This window comes from Ranitomeya variabilis, chromosome 5 (genome assembly GCF_051348905.1).
Source record: "Ranitomeya variabilis isolate aRanVar5 chromosome 5, aRanVar5.hap1, whole genome shotgun sequence".
In the NCBI taxonomy this organism is placed as follows: Eukaryota; Metazoa; Chordata; class Amphibia; order Anura; family Dendrobatidae; genus Ranitomeya; species Ranitomeya variabilis.
Window position 1 is genome coordinate 660,815,134 of NC_135236.1, and position 15,395 is coordinate 660,830,528.

Here is a 15,395-nt window from a genome sequence, read left to right on the forward strand (position 1 = left end):
GAATGGTGGATCCTGTGTTATCTACTGTATATAGAGGTGTTATCAGTCATTGCACAGGAGGAGGAGGTGAGCTGTGATATCACCTATTATGAATTGTGGATCCTGTGTTATCTACTGTATATAGAGGTGTTATCAGTCATTGCACAGGAGGAGGAGGTGAGCTGTGATATCACCTATTGTGAATGGTGGATCCTGTGTTATCTACTGTATATAGAGGTGTTATCAGTCATTGCACAGGAGGAGGAGGTGAGCTGTGACATCACCTATTGTGAATGGTGGATCCTGTGTTATCTACTGTATATAGAGCTGTTATCAGTCATTCTACAGGAGGAGGAGGTGAGCTGTGACATCACCTATTGTGAATGGTGGATCCTGTGTTATCTACTGTATATAGAGGTGTTATCAGTTATTGTACAGGAGGAGGTGAGCTGTGATATCACCTATTGTGAATTGTGGATCCTGTGTTATCTACTGTATATAGAGGTGTTATCAGTCATTGTACAGGAGCAGGAGGTGAGCTGTGACATCACCTATTATGCATGGTGGATCCTGTGTTATCTACTGTATATAGAGGTGTTATCAGTCATTGTACAGGAGGAGGAGGAGGTGAGCTCTGATATCACCTATTGTGAATGGTGGATCCTGTGTTATCTACTGTATATAGAGGTGTTATCAGTCATTGTACAGGAGGAGGAGGAGGAGGTGAGCTGTGATATCACCTATTGTGAATGATGGATCCTGTGTTATCTACTGTATATAGAGGTGTTATCAGTCATTGTACAGGAGGAGGAGGTGAGCTGTGACATCACCTATTATGCATGGTGGATCCTGTGTTATCTACTGTATATAGAGGTGTTATCAGTCATTGTACAGGAGGAGGAGGAGGTGAGCTCTGATATCACCTATTGTGAATGGTGGATCCTGTGTTATCTACTGTATATAGAGGTGTTATCAGTCATTGTACAGGAGGGGGAGGTGAGCTGTGATATCACCTATTGTGAATGGTGGATCCTGTGTTATCTACTGTGTATAGAGATGTTATCAGTCATTGTACAGGAGCAGGAGGTGAGCTGTGACATCACCTATTGTGAATGGTGGATCCTGTGTTATCTACTGTATATAGAGGTGTTATCAGTCATTGTACAGGAGCAGGAGGTGAGCTGTGACATCACCTATTGTGAATGGTGGATCCTGTGTTATCTACTGTATATAGAGGTGTTATCAGTCATTGTACAGGAGGAGGAGGAGGAGGTGAGCTGTGACATCACCTATTGTGAATGGTGGATCCTGTGTTATCTACTGTATATAGAGGTGTTATCAGTCATTGTACAGGAGGAGGAGGTGAGCTGTGACATCACCTATAGTGAATGGTGGATCCTGTGTTATCCTCTGTATATAGAGGTGTTATCAGTCATTGTACAGGTGGGGGAGGAGGTGAACTGTGATATCACCTATTGTGAATGGTTGATCCTGTGTTATCTACTGTATATAGAGGTGTTATCAGTCATTGTACAGGAGGAGGAGGAGGAGGTGAGCTGTGACATCACCTATTGTGAATGGTGGATCCTGTGTTATCTACTGTATATAGAGGTGTTATCAGTCATTGTACAGGAGGAGGAGGTGAGCTGTGACATCACCTATTGTGAATGGTGGATCCTGTGTTATCTACTGTATATAGAGGTGTTATCAGTCATTGTACAGGAGCAGGAGGTGAGCTGTGACATCACCTATTGTGAATGGTGGATCCTGTGTTATCTACTGTATATAGAGGTGTTATCAGTCATTGTACAGGAGGAGGAGGAGGAGGTGAGCTGTGACATCACCTATTGTGAATGGTGGATCCTGTGTTATCTACTGTATATAGAGGTGTTATCAGTCATTGTACAGGAGGAGGAGGTGAGCTGTGACATCACCTATAGTGAATGGTGGATCCTGTGTTATCCTCTGTATATAGAGGTGTTATCAGTCATTGTACAGGTGGGGGAGGAGGTGAACTGTGATATCACCTATTGTGAATGGTTGATCCTGTGTTATCTACTGTATATAGAGGTGTTATCAGTCATTGTACAGGAGGAGGAGGTGAGCTGTGATATCACCTATTGTGAAGGGTGGATCCTGTGTTATCTACTGTATATAGAGGTGTTATCAGTCATTTTACAGGAGGAGGAGGTGAGCTGTGATATCATCTATTGTGAATGGTGGATCCTGTGTTATCCACTGTATATAGAGGTGTTATCAGTCATTGTACAGGAGGGGGAGGTGAGCTGTGATATCACCTATTGTGAATGGTGGATCCTGTGTTATCTTCTGTATATAGAGGTGTTATCAGTCATTGTACAGGAGGAGGTGAGCTGTGATATCACCTATTGTGAATTGTGGATCCTGTGTTATCTACTGTATATAGAGGTGTTATCAGTCATTGTACAGGAGGAGGAGGAGGAGGAGGTGAGCTGTGATATCACCTATTGTGAATGGTGGATCCTGTGTTATCTACTGTATATAGAGGTGTTATCAGTCATTGTACAGGAGGAGGTGAGCTGTGATATCACCTATTGTGAATTGTGGATCCTGTGTTATCTACTGTATATAGAGGTGTTATCAGTCATTGTACAGGAGGAGGAGGAGGAGGAGGTGAGCTGTGATATCACCTATTGTGAATGATGGATCCTGTGTTATCTACTGTATATAGAGGTGTTATCAGTCATTGTACAGGAGCAGGAGGTGAGTTGTGACATCACCTATTATGAATGGTGGATCCTGTGTTATCTACTGTATATAGAGGTGTTATCAGTCATTGTACAGGAGGAGGAGGTGAGCTGTGATATCACCTATTGTGAATGGTGGATCCTGTGTTATCTACTGTATATAGAGGTGTTATCAGTCATTGTACAGGAGGGGGAGGTGAGCTGTGATATCACCTATTGTGAATGGTGGATCCTGTGTTATCTACTGTGTATAGAGATGTTATCAGTCATTGTACAGGAGCAGGAGGTGAGCTGTGACATCACCTATTGTGAATGGTGGATCCTGTGTTATCTACTGTATATAGAGGTGTTATCAGTCATTGTACAGGAGCAGGAGGTGAGCTGTGACATCACCTATTGTGAATGGTGGATCCTGTGTTATCTACTGTATATAGAGGTGTTATCAGTCATTGTACAGGAGGAGGAGGAGGAGGTGAGCTGTGACATCACCTATTGTGAATGGTGGATCCTGTGTTATCTACTGTATATAGAGGTGTTATCAGTCATTGTACAGGAGGAGGAGGTGAGCTGTGACATCACCTATAGTGAATGGTGGATCCTGTGTTATCCTCTGTATATAGAGGTGTTATCAGTCATTGTACAGGTGGGGGAGGAGGTGAGCTGTGATATCACCTATTGTGAATGGTTGATCCTGTGTTATCTACTGTATATAGAGGTGTTATCAGTCATTGTACAGGAGGAGGAGGTGTGCTGTGATATCACCTATTGTGAAGGGTGGATCCTGTGTTATCTACTGTATATAGAGGTGTTATCAGTCATTTTACAGGAGGAGGAGGTGAGCTGTGATATCATCTATTGTGAATGGTGGATCCTGTGCTATCCACTGTATATAGAGGTGTTATCAGTCATTGTACAGGAGGGGGAGGTGAGCTGTGATATCACCTATTGTGAATGGTGGATCCTGTGTTATCTTCTGTATATAGAGGTGTTATCAGTCATTGTACAGGAGGAGGAGGTGAGCTGTGATATCACCTATTGTGAATGGTGGATCCTGTGTTATCTACTGTATATAGAGGTGTTATCAGTCATTGTACAGGAGGAGGAGGTGAGCTGTCATATCACCTATTGTGAATGGTGGATCCTGTGTTGTCCACTGTTTATAGAGGTGTTATCAGTCATTGTACAGGAGGAGGAGGTGAGCTGTGACATCACCTATTGTGAATGGTGGATCCTGTGTTATCTACTGTATATAGAGGTGTTATCAGTCATTATACAGGAGGAGGAGGTGAGCTGTGATATCGCCTATTGTGAAAGGTGGATCCTGTGTTATCTACTGTATATAGAGGTGTTATCAGTCATTGTACAAGAGGAAGAAGTGAGCTGTGACATCACGTAAATACTGGATTCTGTGTTATCTCTTGTGTATATAGACATTACCTGTTATTGTTATCCTGTCTGTGATGATAATGAGACTTTTGAGAAATCTTCTTTAAAGAGCAGAATTTGTCAGTCAAAACTTAGGTCCCATTGGACAGTATGAAAATTGCAAAATTTCTGTTTTTTTTTGGATAAGAAAAATAAAATAAAATAATCAAAATTTTGTATCCTTTTCCTTTTGCTATAATATGATATTATTATCACTATTATTATTATTATAGTGATTTTATGTGTTTTATTTTTATTATTTCATCTTTTAAAATGTGATGGCTAATCCTTTGGACAGGCCGTTGATATCAAACTGATGGGGTTTCGGTCCAACTCTTGGCACCTTTTCCGATGCTGCAATTGAGCACTCACACAAATGACTTGGAAGATACTGTAATATGTAGCAAAATCAGTGTAAAATAAGTATGGAGCATAAAGGTATAAACGAGGTTAAAATCCCATGTAAACATTGAAGAGGCTGCAGTAATCACATGAACATTTATTTAAATTGATTTTTTTTAAATTAAAATATAATATCTTAATCATTAAGTTGATACCTTTAAAAATATTGTTAAATCCTGTCCTTTTTTATTGTACTATTTAATATGATTATTTAGATTTTTTTTATTGATTTTATTTTTACATTTATTTTTTTTAATCTTTTTAAAATGTAATCACCATTTTTGGGGAATATTCGTCAAAATCAGTCTGTTGGGTCCAATTTTCATTAATCAGGGGCACAAGTGACTTGAAAGATGCAGCAAAATCTGGTATAATCGATATAAAAATATATATACGGCATATGTAGTTTTATACTAGCCTTAAACTCCCTGCAACCATTGCAGAGGCTGCAGCGATCACATGAACATGTTCCAACCGTTCCCTCTACCCCTTTTTCGGAAATGCAAAAAGAGGTGTAGAAATGTAGAAAATAAATAATAACGAGTAAAACAAATACATTCCAATGATCGATGACATCATAATCTTACCCCTTTTTTACAAGCTTTACATTTTTCCTTCATTAAAAGCAATTTGGTTTCGTATTCCGGTCTCGGATGTTCCTATACGATAAAATAGGACAAAAATAAAAAGACTTAGATTAGTTTTTTATCCACTTTTCGCTTGCTGACGTCAAACACGACCATTAGAGGACAATACACCGAGGCACAATTGAGAACTTGAGATTTTTTATTTTTTTTTCAACCATAGGACACAGTCACTAGAAATTGGAGGGATCAAACACGTGAGGACACGCAAAGGTCTAACAAAAGGGAAACGGGTCAAACCTTTATACGATCCTTGGTGCATTATCGATGATGAAAAGGGAGAAAAGACACATTATAAATACACGCCAGGCAGAAATTATTTTTTTTTCATAGAATCTTTGACACCAAAACCATAAGGTTTTGTAGGACATAAAACCTGTTAAAAATCACTTTACAAGGGGATATACAGCATATATTAGATATTTGTCACATTTTGCAGATTTCAATGGGGCCCAGTTATGAACAAGTTAAAGGGGTAGGTATTCCCATCTCAGCCATTAATGACTTAGATATTAGTTTCTACCTCCAAGCATCGGCTACATGTGTTCAGGGCAAAGGAAACGGCTAAGCAGTTTTTCCATAACCTCCATAGAAGTGAATGGGAGTTACGAAAACATTACCATCAAGCAGGCTCAGCTTCTATGAGAGTTACAAGAAGAGTTTCCAGAGTGCCGATCTTCTTAAAAATACAAATGTCCACCAGTCTCTCTATCCCTTTAATTTTTAATCTAGGATGGGAATAAACTGTCACTTTCCATAAATGATGGTGTAAACGGCGCTATTCTCCTGAATCCGGCGATGTTTTTCTTATTTTCCTGCGCCTCTCCGTTCCCGAGATATAGCCATGTGTAGATAAATCAAATTTTTTTAGACAAGTGGGCGTGTTCCTCAACACTACACTGTGGGTGTCGGCTTGAGCACCATGCCCAGTTGGCTAAAAAAAGGTGGATTTATAAACAGGGAAGAGAGGGCCATATCTCAGGAATGGAGAGGAGCAGGAAAAAAAGAAAAGTATCGCCGGATTCAGGAGAACGGCGGCATTTACACCACGTACAAAAATTTTATATTTAAAGAAAGTGACAGATCGTCCTTTAACTGGCATCTCCCATCGATAAGTGGCTACGAGAGGGTCTTGTAACCACTTCGACTCTTACTTCCCTAAAGAAGTTACATACATATTTGTTTAGGAGGAGGTTAAATCAAATTTTCTCCTACATTGAGCCCAATTTATCAAAACTGTCTAACTGATATATGGTCGTTGTGCCCATTATAACCAATCAGAGATCTTTCAGAAGGGCTCTGTTAAAATGAACAATTGCATTTGTGTTCAATTTCATATTAGACAGTTTTGTTAAATTTTGGGTTCATTTATCAAAGGTGCCTAAAAGCAAAACCGCCCCTGGTTTAAATAGCAACCAATTAGAACTCAACTGTTATTTTTTAAAACTGTCTCTGATTTCCATAGCAACCAATTAGAACTCAACTGTTATTTTTTTTTAAAACCCCTTTCTGGTTTCCATAGCAACCAATTAGAACTCAACTGTTATTTTTTAAAACTCTCTGTTTCCATAGCAACCAATTAGAACTCAGCTGTCATTTTTTAAAACTGTATCTGGTTTCCATAGCAACCAATTAGAACTCAACCGTTATTTTTTAAAAAACCCTTTCTGGTTTCCATAGCAACCAATTAGAACTCAACTGTTATTTTTTAAAACTGTCTCTGGTTTCCATAGCAACCAATTAGAACTCAACTGTTATTTTTTAAAAACCCCTTTCTGGTTTCCATAGCAACCAATTAGAACTCAACTGTTATTTTTTAAACACAAATGTTGAATTAATGCCTGCATTGCTATGGGTTGCTATTGGAAACAAACAGTTTTGATAAATCCATCACATAGGATCTCAAAGTTTCCCCAAGTTGGTATTAGGCTCTTCTGTAAAATATGATTATTTTTTCAGTATATGCAAATGTACCATATATACATATTTATCATAGATACATAATAAAGGTCACAGTCATACGGAACCATAAATCAGCAAACCAACTGATGTCACAAATGTATGGGTCCCACTATCAATAATCCTTTGAGATAATTTTTTTAACTTATATACATACATTTCGGGCAAAAAATGTTTTTTACAATTGGGTTTCTTAAAAATTTTTGCAGCGTTTTGCTTTTGCCCGCTCTTAGTTTTTCTCCACATTCAACTTTGATGTGGTCTGTGGTCATAACCCAGCAGAGAAGAACTCAGGAAAAGACAGATAAAAGAACTAAAGACTTTTCCATTGGAGAGTTCAGAAAAAGCTTACTGGCAGATTCTCAGTTAACCCATTCTGTGCTTTTTCTTTAAAGGGGGTTATCACGCTGTGACGGTCTTAAGTAAGAGTGGGGCCTCAAACTGTCCCTGGAACTGGAACCCAAACTAGCCCTGTCCCGGGGGTACTTTTGAAGGTTGAGAAGCCTTACTAAATTCCTGCTCCACCCTAATCTGTCCCCTCCCCCACTCCATAGGGAATGGGACGGAAATGTAAGGTGAACAAGGAACAAAGATAAAACAGGGTTAACAGAAGACCTCTATCATACAAAAGCACTATCCAAAAATAGGGAAAAGGATAGGGACAGGGAGGAATTAACTAAATAGGAATAGGGACCAGGAGATAAACACTCACATACTACAGCAAACTACAGATCACTACAACTACAACTCCCACTCCAAATACTCAGCTTAGCACTTAGCACAGGAAGAAAACTCTTTCATCAGCAAAGAAGAAACGCCAAGAGCTAGTTAATATAGGGAGTTGAGAGGATGTTAGCAGCTGCAGCTGGGAGCAACCACCTGTAGGTTCTAAGCCAGAATGGAAAGAGTCCTTAACCCTTTCAACACTGATGGAAAGGAAATCCATTTCAAATAGGACACGAATCACACCGTCATTAAAGAGGACCTGCGATTCATCCCACGACGTGACCTTCTAACTCCAGGTTTCTCAAGGGGACGTGACACCCTCGTGACAAGGGTTGTCCATTTTTAGAGACCATTTTTATTTATTCATTATTTATTCATTTCTCAATTTTTGCAATTGTGTTTCATTGAAAATGTTGCACAGCTTGTCTTTTTTACTGGCTTTTTGTTTCCAGGCACATTCAACATTGACGTGGTTTCATTTTGTGTTCATAAATTAGCTGAGAAGAGTTGAGAAAAAGACAGATAAAAGAGAAAAACTGGCAAAAAGTCTCAACCAGGTTTCTGCTCATCTACCAGGTTTGGAACAATGGTGTTTATTAAATATACTAGTCAGATCATGCAATCACAATGGGGCCCTTGGAGAGAGGGGATTAAGGGGTGGAAGGTGCTCCTGGGTGGCGAAAACCTACAGTATTTAGGGCTTGCTTTTCTAGAGAATATGCATTATTGTTAAAAAAAAAAAGAGGGTCGGAAATTGGGTCCAGGTTAAGATGACATTGAGAAAAGAACAACAAGGCACCATAATGAACCCCACTTTTTATGGATGATCATCGTTCTGCAAGGGAGTCATGGTAAAATATGTATTTTACCGGAATGCTCACACCCTTAAAAGGTCATCAGGAAGACTCTGGAATTGGACATTCTGGAAAAATAAAGGCAAGGTAGTGCCACATACAGTAGAGGAATTATCTGGCACTACAAGTGGAACTGTCCAAGGCAGATAATATGTATCAGCAAGAAGCCTATCATCCAGATTACTACATCTTGTAGTACAACGGCTCTTTGGGGGAGTGGTTCTAAAGCCACTTACTGATTGGCTGCAGTGCTATCAATGGGACATTAGCGCTGCAGATAATAACAGTCACCAGGAGAAGCGGTAGAGACTCGGCAATGGACCAAGGGAAGGGTTCACTGAAAACACTATAACGTATAGGTCAGGTGCCTCCAATAGGTGGCACTGAAGAGTTAGGCTTCATTCTTTCTGGGAGAGAGCTCTTTTGCATACCATTATAACAATGCGAAAGAAGTGAAAAGACTTCTTACTACCCTGTGGCATTGCAGAATATTGTCTTTTCCATCATGGTTGATTTGGAGGTCTCTTCCGCTGGACTATGACTTGTTGGCTTTGTCAATGTAACCATATATGCCCTTCTTAAAGTCATTGCGTTTTTCATTCAAAAGAATTTTATCAAAACTGTTTTCTGCTCATAAATAAGGGAATAGTCCTTTTTTTTAGCAGACATCCCGAGGCATTGTAACATGTGCATTTTTAATTATTGATGGCCGCAAACAAAAGCCCATTCAGAACACATTAATATTAACGAAGACTCGTGTAATATCACTCAAAATGGGTTGGTTCCGCATAACATGATTAAAGGTGCAATATTCTCTACGCCAGAAACATTACACCTACATGGTTATGTAATATAATGATCTTTCGCTTTTTTATTGGCTGTGCGGACGACGAGCATGATTACGGTTCCTATCATTTGATCCTACCAATTTATGGTGATCTGCGAGTTTGGGGTGCTGTCAGGCACCCTCTGGGAATCTACTCTTGGGGTTGAGTGTTACTAGATTGGCCATATTTGGAATTCTCCAAGAATTTTTGGTCTTTTTTTTCCCTCCTTAACCCATAGTCAGTTTGGATTTTTCTTGCCTAATTCCAATATTTACCCACTAGTAAGTGGAGTCAGAACTATGTCGGAGCTTCTTAATCTTATCCCTTCGTCTCCGTCGAAAAAAAAAGGACGGTCAACCAGTGGAGACCTTGATCCTCTTTATTGGCTGTCAAAATCATTCTAATAATTAATGGCCAACATGGAAGGGTGATGTCACTATTCCACCTCTCAAGGTGTCTTGAGATATAGTTTCCGATGGTTCAGCCATCCAATCTAGTACAGGGGTGTGCTGAAGCTGTCAATACTTTGACTGACAACTCATGACAACTCAGTCGTCCAGTCTAGTCCAGTCTGTCGGTGTTTTGATCGACAGTTCAGCCGTCCAATCTGAGACTGGCAGGCGATGGCTGTCTCCAGGTGTCCATTGTCCCAGGTAATTGTCAGGCTACTTAACTGGGCTGTTAATCCCAAACCTCTGCTAGATGTACTTTCAGCTACTGTGTGGTTTGTCTTTATGTGCCTTGTGTTCTTATTGATCTTTCATTGCACCCTCGGTGTATTGAGTGGGCTTAGTTATTGAACCTGCTCCATACAACCATACATGAACTTGGACATACATGTATAACTTACAGACTTTAAAAACTTTTATCTATTAGCCAGAGCAGCAACGAAAAAGTTAATTTTGCTCTGGAGGACCCGAAACTTCCAATTGTAATGTAAGATGTGTAATGCTCTATTTGGCCTGTGGGGGTGCTGCAGATGAATTGAACACCTATTGCCAGTGCCAAGGTTCCCCCCACAAAATACAATTGATCATCAGCAGGACGTATTGTGATACGATTATTATACAGGGTTCCTTCTAGAAAAAAAATATGGAATGATTCAAGTTTAAAAAGTTGTTGATGGATCCCACCATTTTTTGTATTGACCCCATTATCCATGAGGCTATGGAAAAATGTTAGTCATATTTTGTCATTTCTTTTATGGGAAGAACTAGACGACTTCAAATGTCTAGTAGTAAAAGAAATGTATAGAATTAAAACATAAAACTATAAAAATAAAGATATAAATATAATAAGAAAAGAAAAATAGGGTTGGCGAAATAAAATATCTTCTGAGTCCCTGAGAAAGAACCTTCTCTGACATTGTTCACATGAGGGGCACCAGCGGTAGATTAATAGGGGCAGGAGATTAGATTGATCTTGACCCCAATGATTTTCTTCAGATATGGTTTACAATATCTGGCTTAAGATAGATCACGGGAAAAAAAATGACAGTTGTGGGAACGACTTTACGCGCCATTTCACAGCAACTATATTGGGCTAATATTTGAGGATTAATCTATTCATAGGCTTTCTATAGTCTGCCAGTTCTCACAAAGAAGTCCAGGACTCTTTAATCGCACTTGATGTATCCTGGGGAATAAGGAAGGTTCTTTCTTATCCGTAGCTCTGTATTGCTGCATTGTAGAGATGAGCGGACCGGTCAAAGTTCCGGTTCGCCTGGTTCGACAGAACTTTAATCCAAAGTTCAGTTCGGGTACCAGAAAGGTAGAGCCCGAATTCCATAGAAATCAAACGAGACCCGAACTTTTGAGCTGGAAAATCTCTCTCTATCTCTTTCCGGACTCCCGAACTGTAAAGCGGACTTCCAGAAGAAGCACCGGACACTTGGTGTCTGAGTACGAACCTCAATCTTTACAGTTCGGGTTCGCTCATCTTGACTGCGTTGGCCTCTCTATGGACTATTTAGTAGTTCTGGATCATCAGATGTCAGACCGCCTAAGTTAACCCCTTATTTCTGTGACCTCAGAAACGAAAAAATTGACAAAAAAGAGAGGGGTTTGAAACAGTAAGAGATTCTGAAATTCTCGGAGGCCGTTTTTGTTTTGCAGAGATTACCGATCGCACTAGGGACTATGTAAGAAGTTTCCATTAAAGTCATTAACAATTAGGCCCATGAGGCAGTGAGTTCGCATCGTCTTCCTCCGGCGCTTTGTCCCGGGCCTCGATTCTGAGTCATCGACACTCATAAAGAAGCTCTCGTCGCCTCCTTGGTTTCATTCCGAGCATTTCTAATGGCAATTTACAATGCGTGTATCAGGGAATTGAAGAGCTCAAGGTTCCGGAAGCATTAGGGGCTGCTAAGGTTGCAGTTGGCGTCGGAGGGGACCCAAAGGCCCCTGTGCCACCAGGGTTGGTGTGGGACCTTACAACAGATTTTCCATTGGGGTTTCAAGTTTTTGCATAGGAGCTGTAGCTTCTTGCAAGAATAGGACAAAATGTCCGCATGCAAAAAAAACTAGTCAATGATACCCTGCAGCCCATCATTGCTGATTTGCATACTCTGCCCTTCTCTTTCTTATACATCTACTAGTATATACTATTTAATACATCTATTGGGCAGTCTACAGACACTTTTACATCATTTTTTTTTTAATTGAAACACATTTCTATGATTGGTTTTCTGCTTCTGCAGCTTGCATGTATTCCAATACACTGCAAGCTGCTCGATGCTTCTTGCTGTCAATTCCATCAGAAGAATGTCAAGACCCCTGTGTTTCCTCAATTAAGCTGAATTTACATAAAAGCAAATAAAATGACCCCAGGAGAACATAAAAGTACTGGAGATTGAGCCAACAAGGATCACGGCTGTTGGGAGTGAACAGCATCAAGCAGCTTGCAATGTATGGGAATACATGAAGGCTGCAGAAGAAATAGGGTTACTCATTTTCTTTGGATTATAGATGTGATGGAACAAAGGTGGCAAGTTTTTCCGTAAGATCGCACAAGTTATTTCCTTTTCCTCTTCCAGGCTACTTGCACAGTCATTTTGCAGTCACTCATGGCGGACAGTAAACAGGCAGATGACTCCGTCCATTATCTCCCATTCATTTCCGCAGCCACGCGGCGCACACGCCCTGCGCCACACTGCCTATCCATACAATATAGGAAGCTTGTACAGTTACGATTTTACAAATAACGACCAATACACTGGGGCAGCAACCCAAAAAATAAAAAATAAACCTACAGCCAAATTGTAGAAGAACCCAGTCCATAGTTCTACTACCATAAAAACAAAGTAAAACTCACTTCTTCCTCTTCTAATCCAGTAAGATCCCAAAAGTAGCTGAGCCTCATCTGTAAGCGTTTCCAGTGCTCCAGGAATAAAGTAGCTGGAAAAAAAAGAGATATAAAGATCAGATAAATGATAGACATATTATACAAGCCATATGGGGTGGAAATTTCTCTGAAATGGTGTCACTCGGAGGGTATTGTATAGAGGGGGTGCGTTTGGAAGATTTTGCATAATATATATATATATATTTTTTAATGATAGGAAAAAGAAAGATACAAACGACATACAACTCATGGCGAAGTATATAGAATTCCTGTCTAAAATAATATACAAACTAAAAGCTACCCTACTATACAATTTCATTAGCATTTATCGCCACCGGGTGGTCATGTGCGGTACTGCATGCTTTACTACGGTTTTCTCATTGGGGGGCCAGGATTCTCCAAATGCATGAAATTCCCTGTTACACATACTATTGTTTTATTTCACTCTCAGTAATAGATTTGGACTGGTCCAGTTTAGTACCAGGGAATAATTCAGAGTACTCAGGCTTTGACACAATATTGGGCTCCAAAGGTCTTGCAAGAGAGATGACTTTGGAGCCAAACACTTGGAACTAATGGTGTAAATACACCTTCAATACATGTTGGATGGTCGTTTGCTTTAAAGCTATTTCTCCTTATGCACTTGCATGCTCAGTTTGACAGAGCATGCATGCGTTTTCAGCAAAGAGATGGAAGGAAATCCCTGCCAGGCTCTTCTGGTGGTGGGCCATCTTCCCTAAGAACAAACGGATCGACCCAACTCAATCTCCCAATTACTTTACTGGGTTTTTTCTTAAAAAGGTTGTTAGGTGAAAACAAATTATGGTCTATTCGTAGGAGATTTGACCACTGGGGCCCCTCAGTGATCAGCACAATGGAGCCTAAGGGGTAACGTTTCTCCTTGTGAGGAGTGGCATGCCTAACATCCCAGTGTAAGGAGACTTAGAGGCCATGCAATGCTTCTCTGGGAAATTATCCAAAATAAAAATTTCCCCTCTATTACATCCCTTATTGGGTGAAAGACAACTATGTCCTCCTTTATTGGAACAAAAGCTTGATTATTTTAGAGGAAACTTCTCCATTTTCCTTTTCCTCTAGTTTCCCCCCTTTCTTCTTCGGTGTCAGGTGCCTGGAGGTATGTACAGAATCTCTATAGAAACACGTCTACGTCGCTACTCTGAATTGTATTTTAGGGTTAATTGTCCTTACACTCGAGAACAGGGCCATAGTCGTATTGAATATGATTGCTGACAGACGCTTTAACTTATTCATTAGTTAATTACCGCCTAGGTTTTAAGAACATCTAATATTACCGGCCAGTAGTAAACATTTCTATCATAGGATTTTCCATCTTGCTGACATCTCCTGCTGGAGGTTCTCGAATGGAATTTCTCCTAAATAGACAACCTTTATAAATAGGTTTCGTAAACCAATTAAAGGAGTTGTAGTGAATTACTATTTATTTTTTTTGGAAACAGCGCCACTTGTATCCGCAGGCCGTCCCTGGTATGGCAAATCCTCTCCAACTAAGTGAAATAGACATAGCTACAATACCAGACACAGCCTGTGGACAAGGGCGGCACTATTGTAAACTATAAGTAACCCTTTTAAAAAAAAATTATAGACCATATACACACTTAACAACAGTGTTATTTTAATGATTTTGTTTGCTTTTTTCCCCAGAATTCTTACAATTGCAACTAAACCTTGTCATTTTCACAGCCCTCCATAAATTTACACTTTCACCAGGCTGAAAATCCAACCTAGAAATGTTCAGCTAACACAGATGCAAAGCTCCCTACAGAGCATCAAGTACTGATTTGTAACAAGCTCTGTATCTGTGTAATTTGGGCCTGATCTGGACGGATTTTCATCCTCTAGATGTAAGAAATACTGTTCATTTTGACTGACTGCAAGCACAGACCCTTAATTTTCAAAATCAGCATATTGTGCTCATCCCGGAACAACTCAAGAATACACACAAAAGCCTACCGATGGCTAAGCCACTGTCCCTGAAAAATTGGCACTGTTTGCATCATTTTTTGTGTCAAAAATAGTGCAAACTGTGCAATAAATGAATGAGATACACATTATTGTCTAATAATCCCTAAACTTTTCACAAGGTTCACTTTGCTTGAAATCTCAGAGATCAAAAAAGTGTCCAAAATTTTCAATTTCCTTGCAGTTTCACCTGCAGGAAAAACGAAGTATTACACATTGTCTATTAAAATAAATGGGAGGTCTGGGTAATGCAATTTTGTCTCCTCCTGAACTGATCATTCATTGTCGAAATTCTCAATTCACAGGTAAAATGTGTCTTCAGTGAATACAGATTTTCACATTACTGAGATAGGAGATGACAGTTGGTGAAATTGCAACAGAATGTCTGGTTCTGTCTAGCTCATCCTCCCTCCATAGAATTTTAAAAGAGCCAACTAACATCTTATATCTCATTACTGGGAAATCAGTGAATACAGACTTTGCCATTACTGAGATGGGAGATGAGATTTG

General features: G+C 39.9%; 1 protein-coding gene across 1 annotated transcript in view; it reads right to left on the reverse strand.

The window, feature by feature from the left end:
* Nucleotides 1–15,395, reverse strand: part of ANO2 (anoctamin 2) — a 249,373-nt gene that overhangs the window by 130,433 nt on the left and 103,545 nt on the right. The window contains exons 13-14 of the mRNA XM_077266525.1: nt 12,855–12,937; nt 5,120–5,191 (exon numbers count right to left, since the gene is read on the reverse strand). Of these exons, the coding sequence (XP_077122640.1) occupies nt 5,120–5,191; nt 12,855–12,937 (155 nt within the window). The remainder of the gene's footprint in view (nt 1–5,119; nt 5,192–12,854; nt 12,938–15,395) is intronic.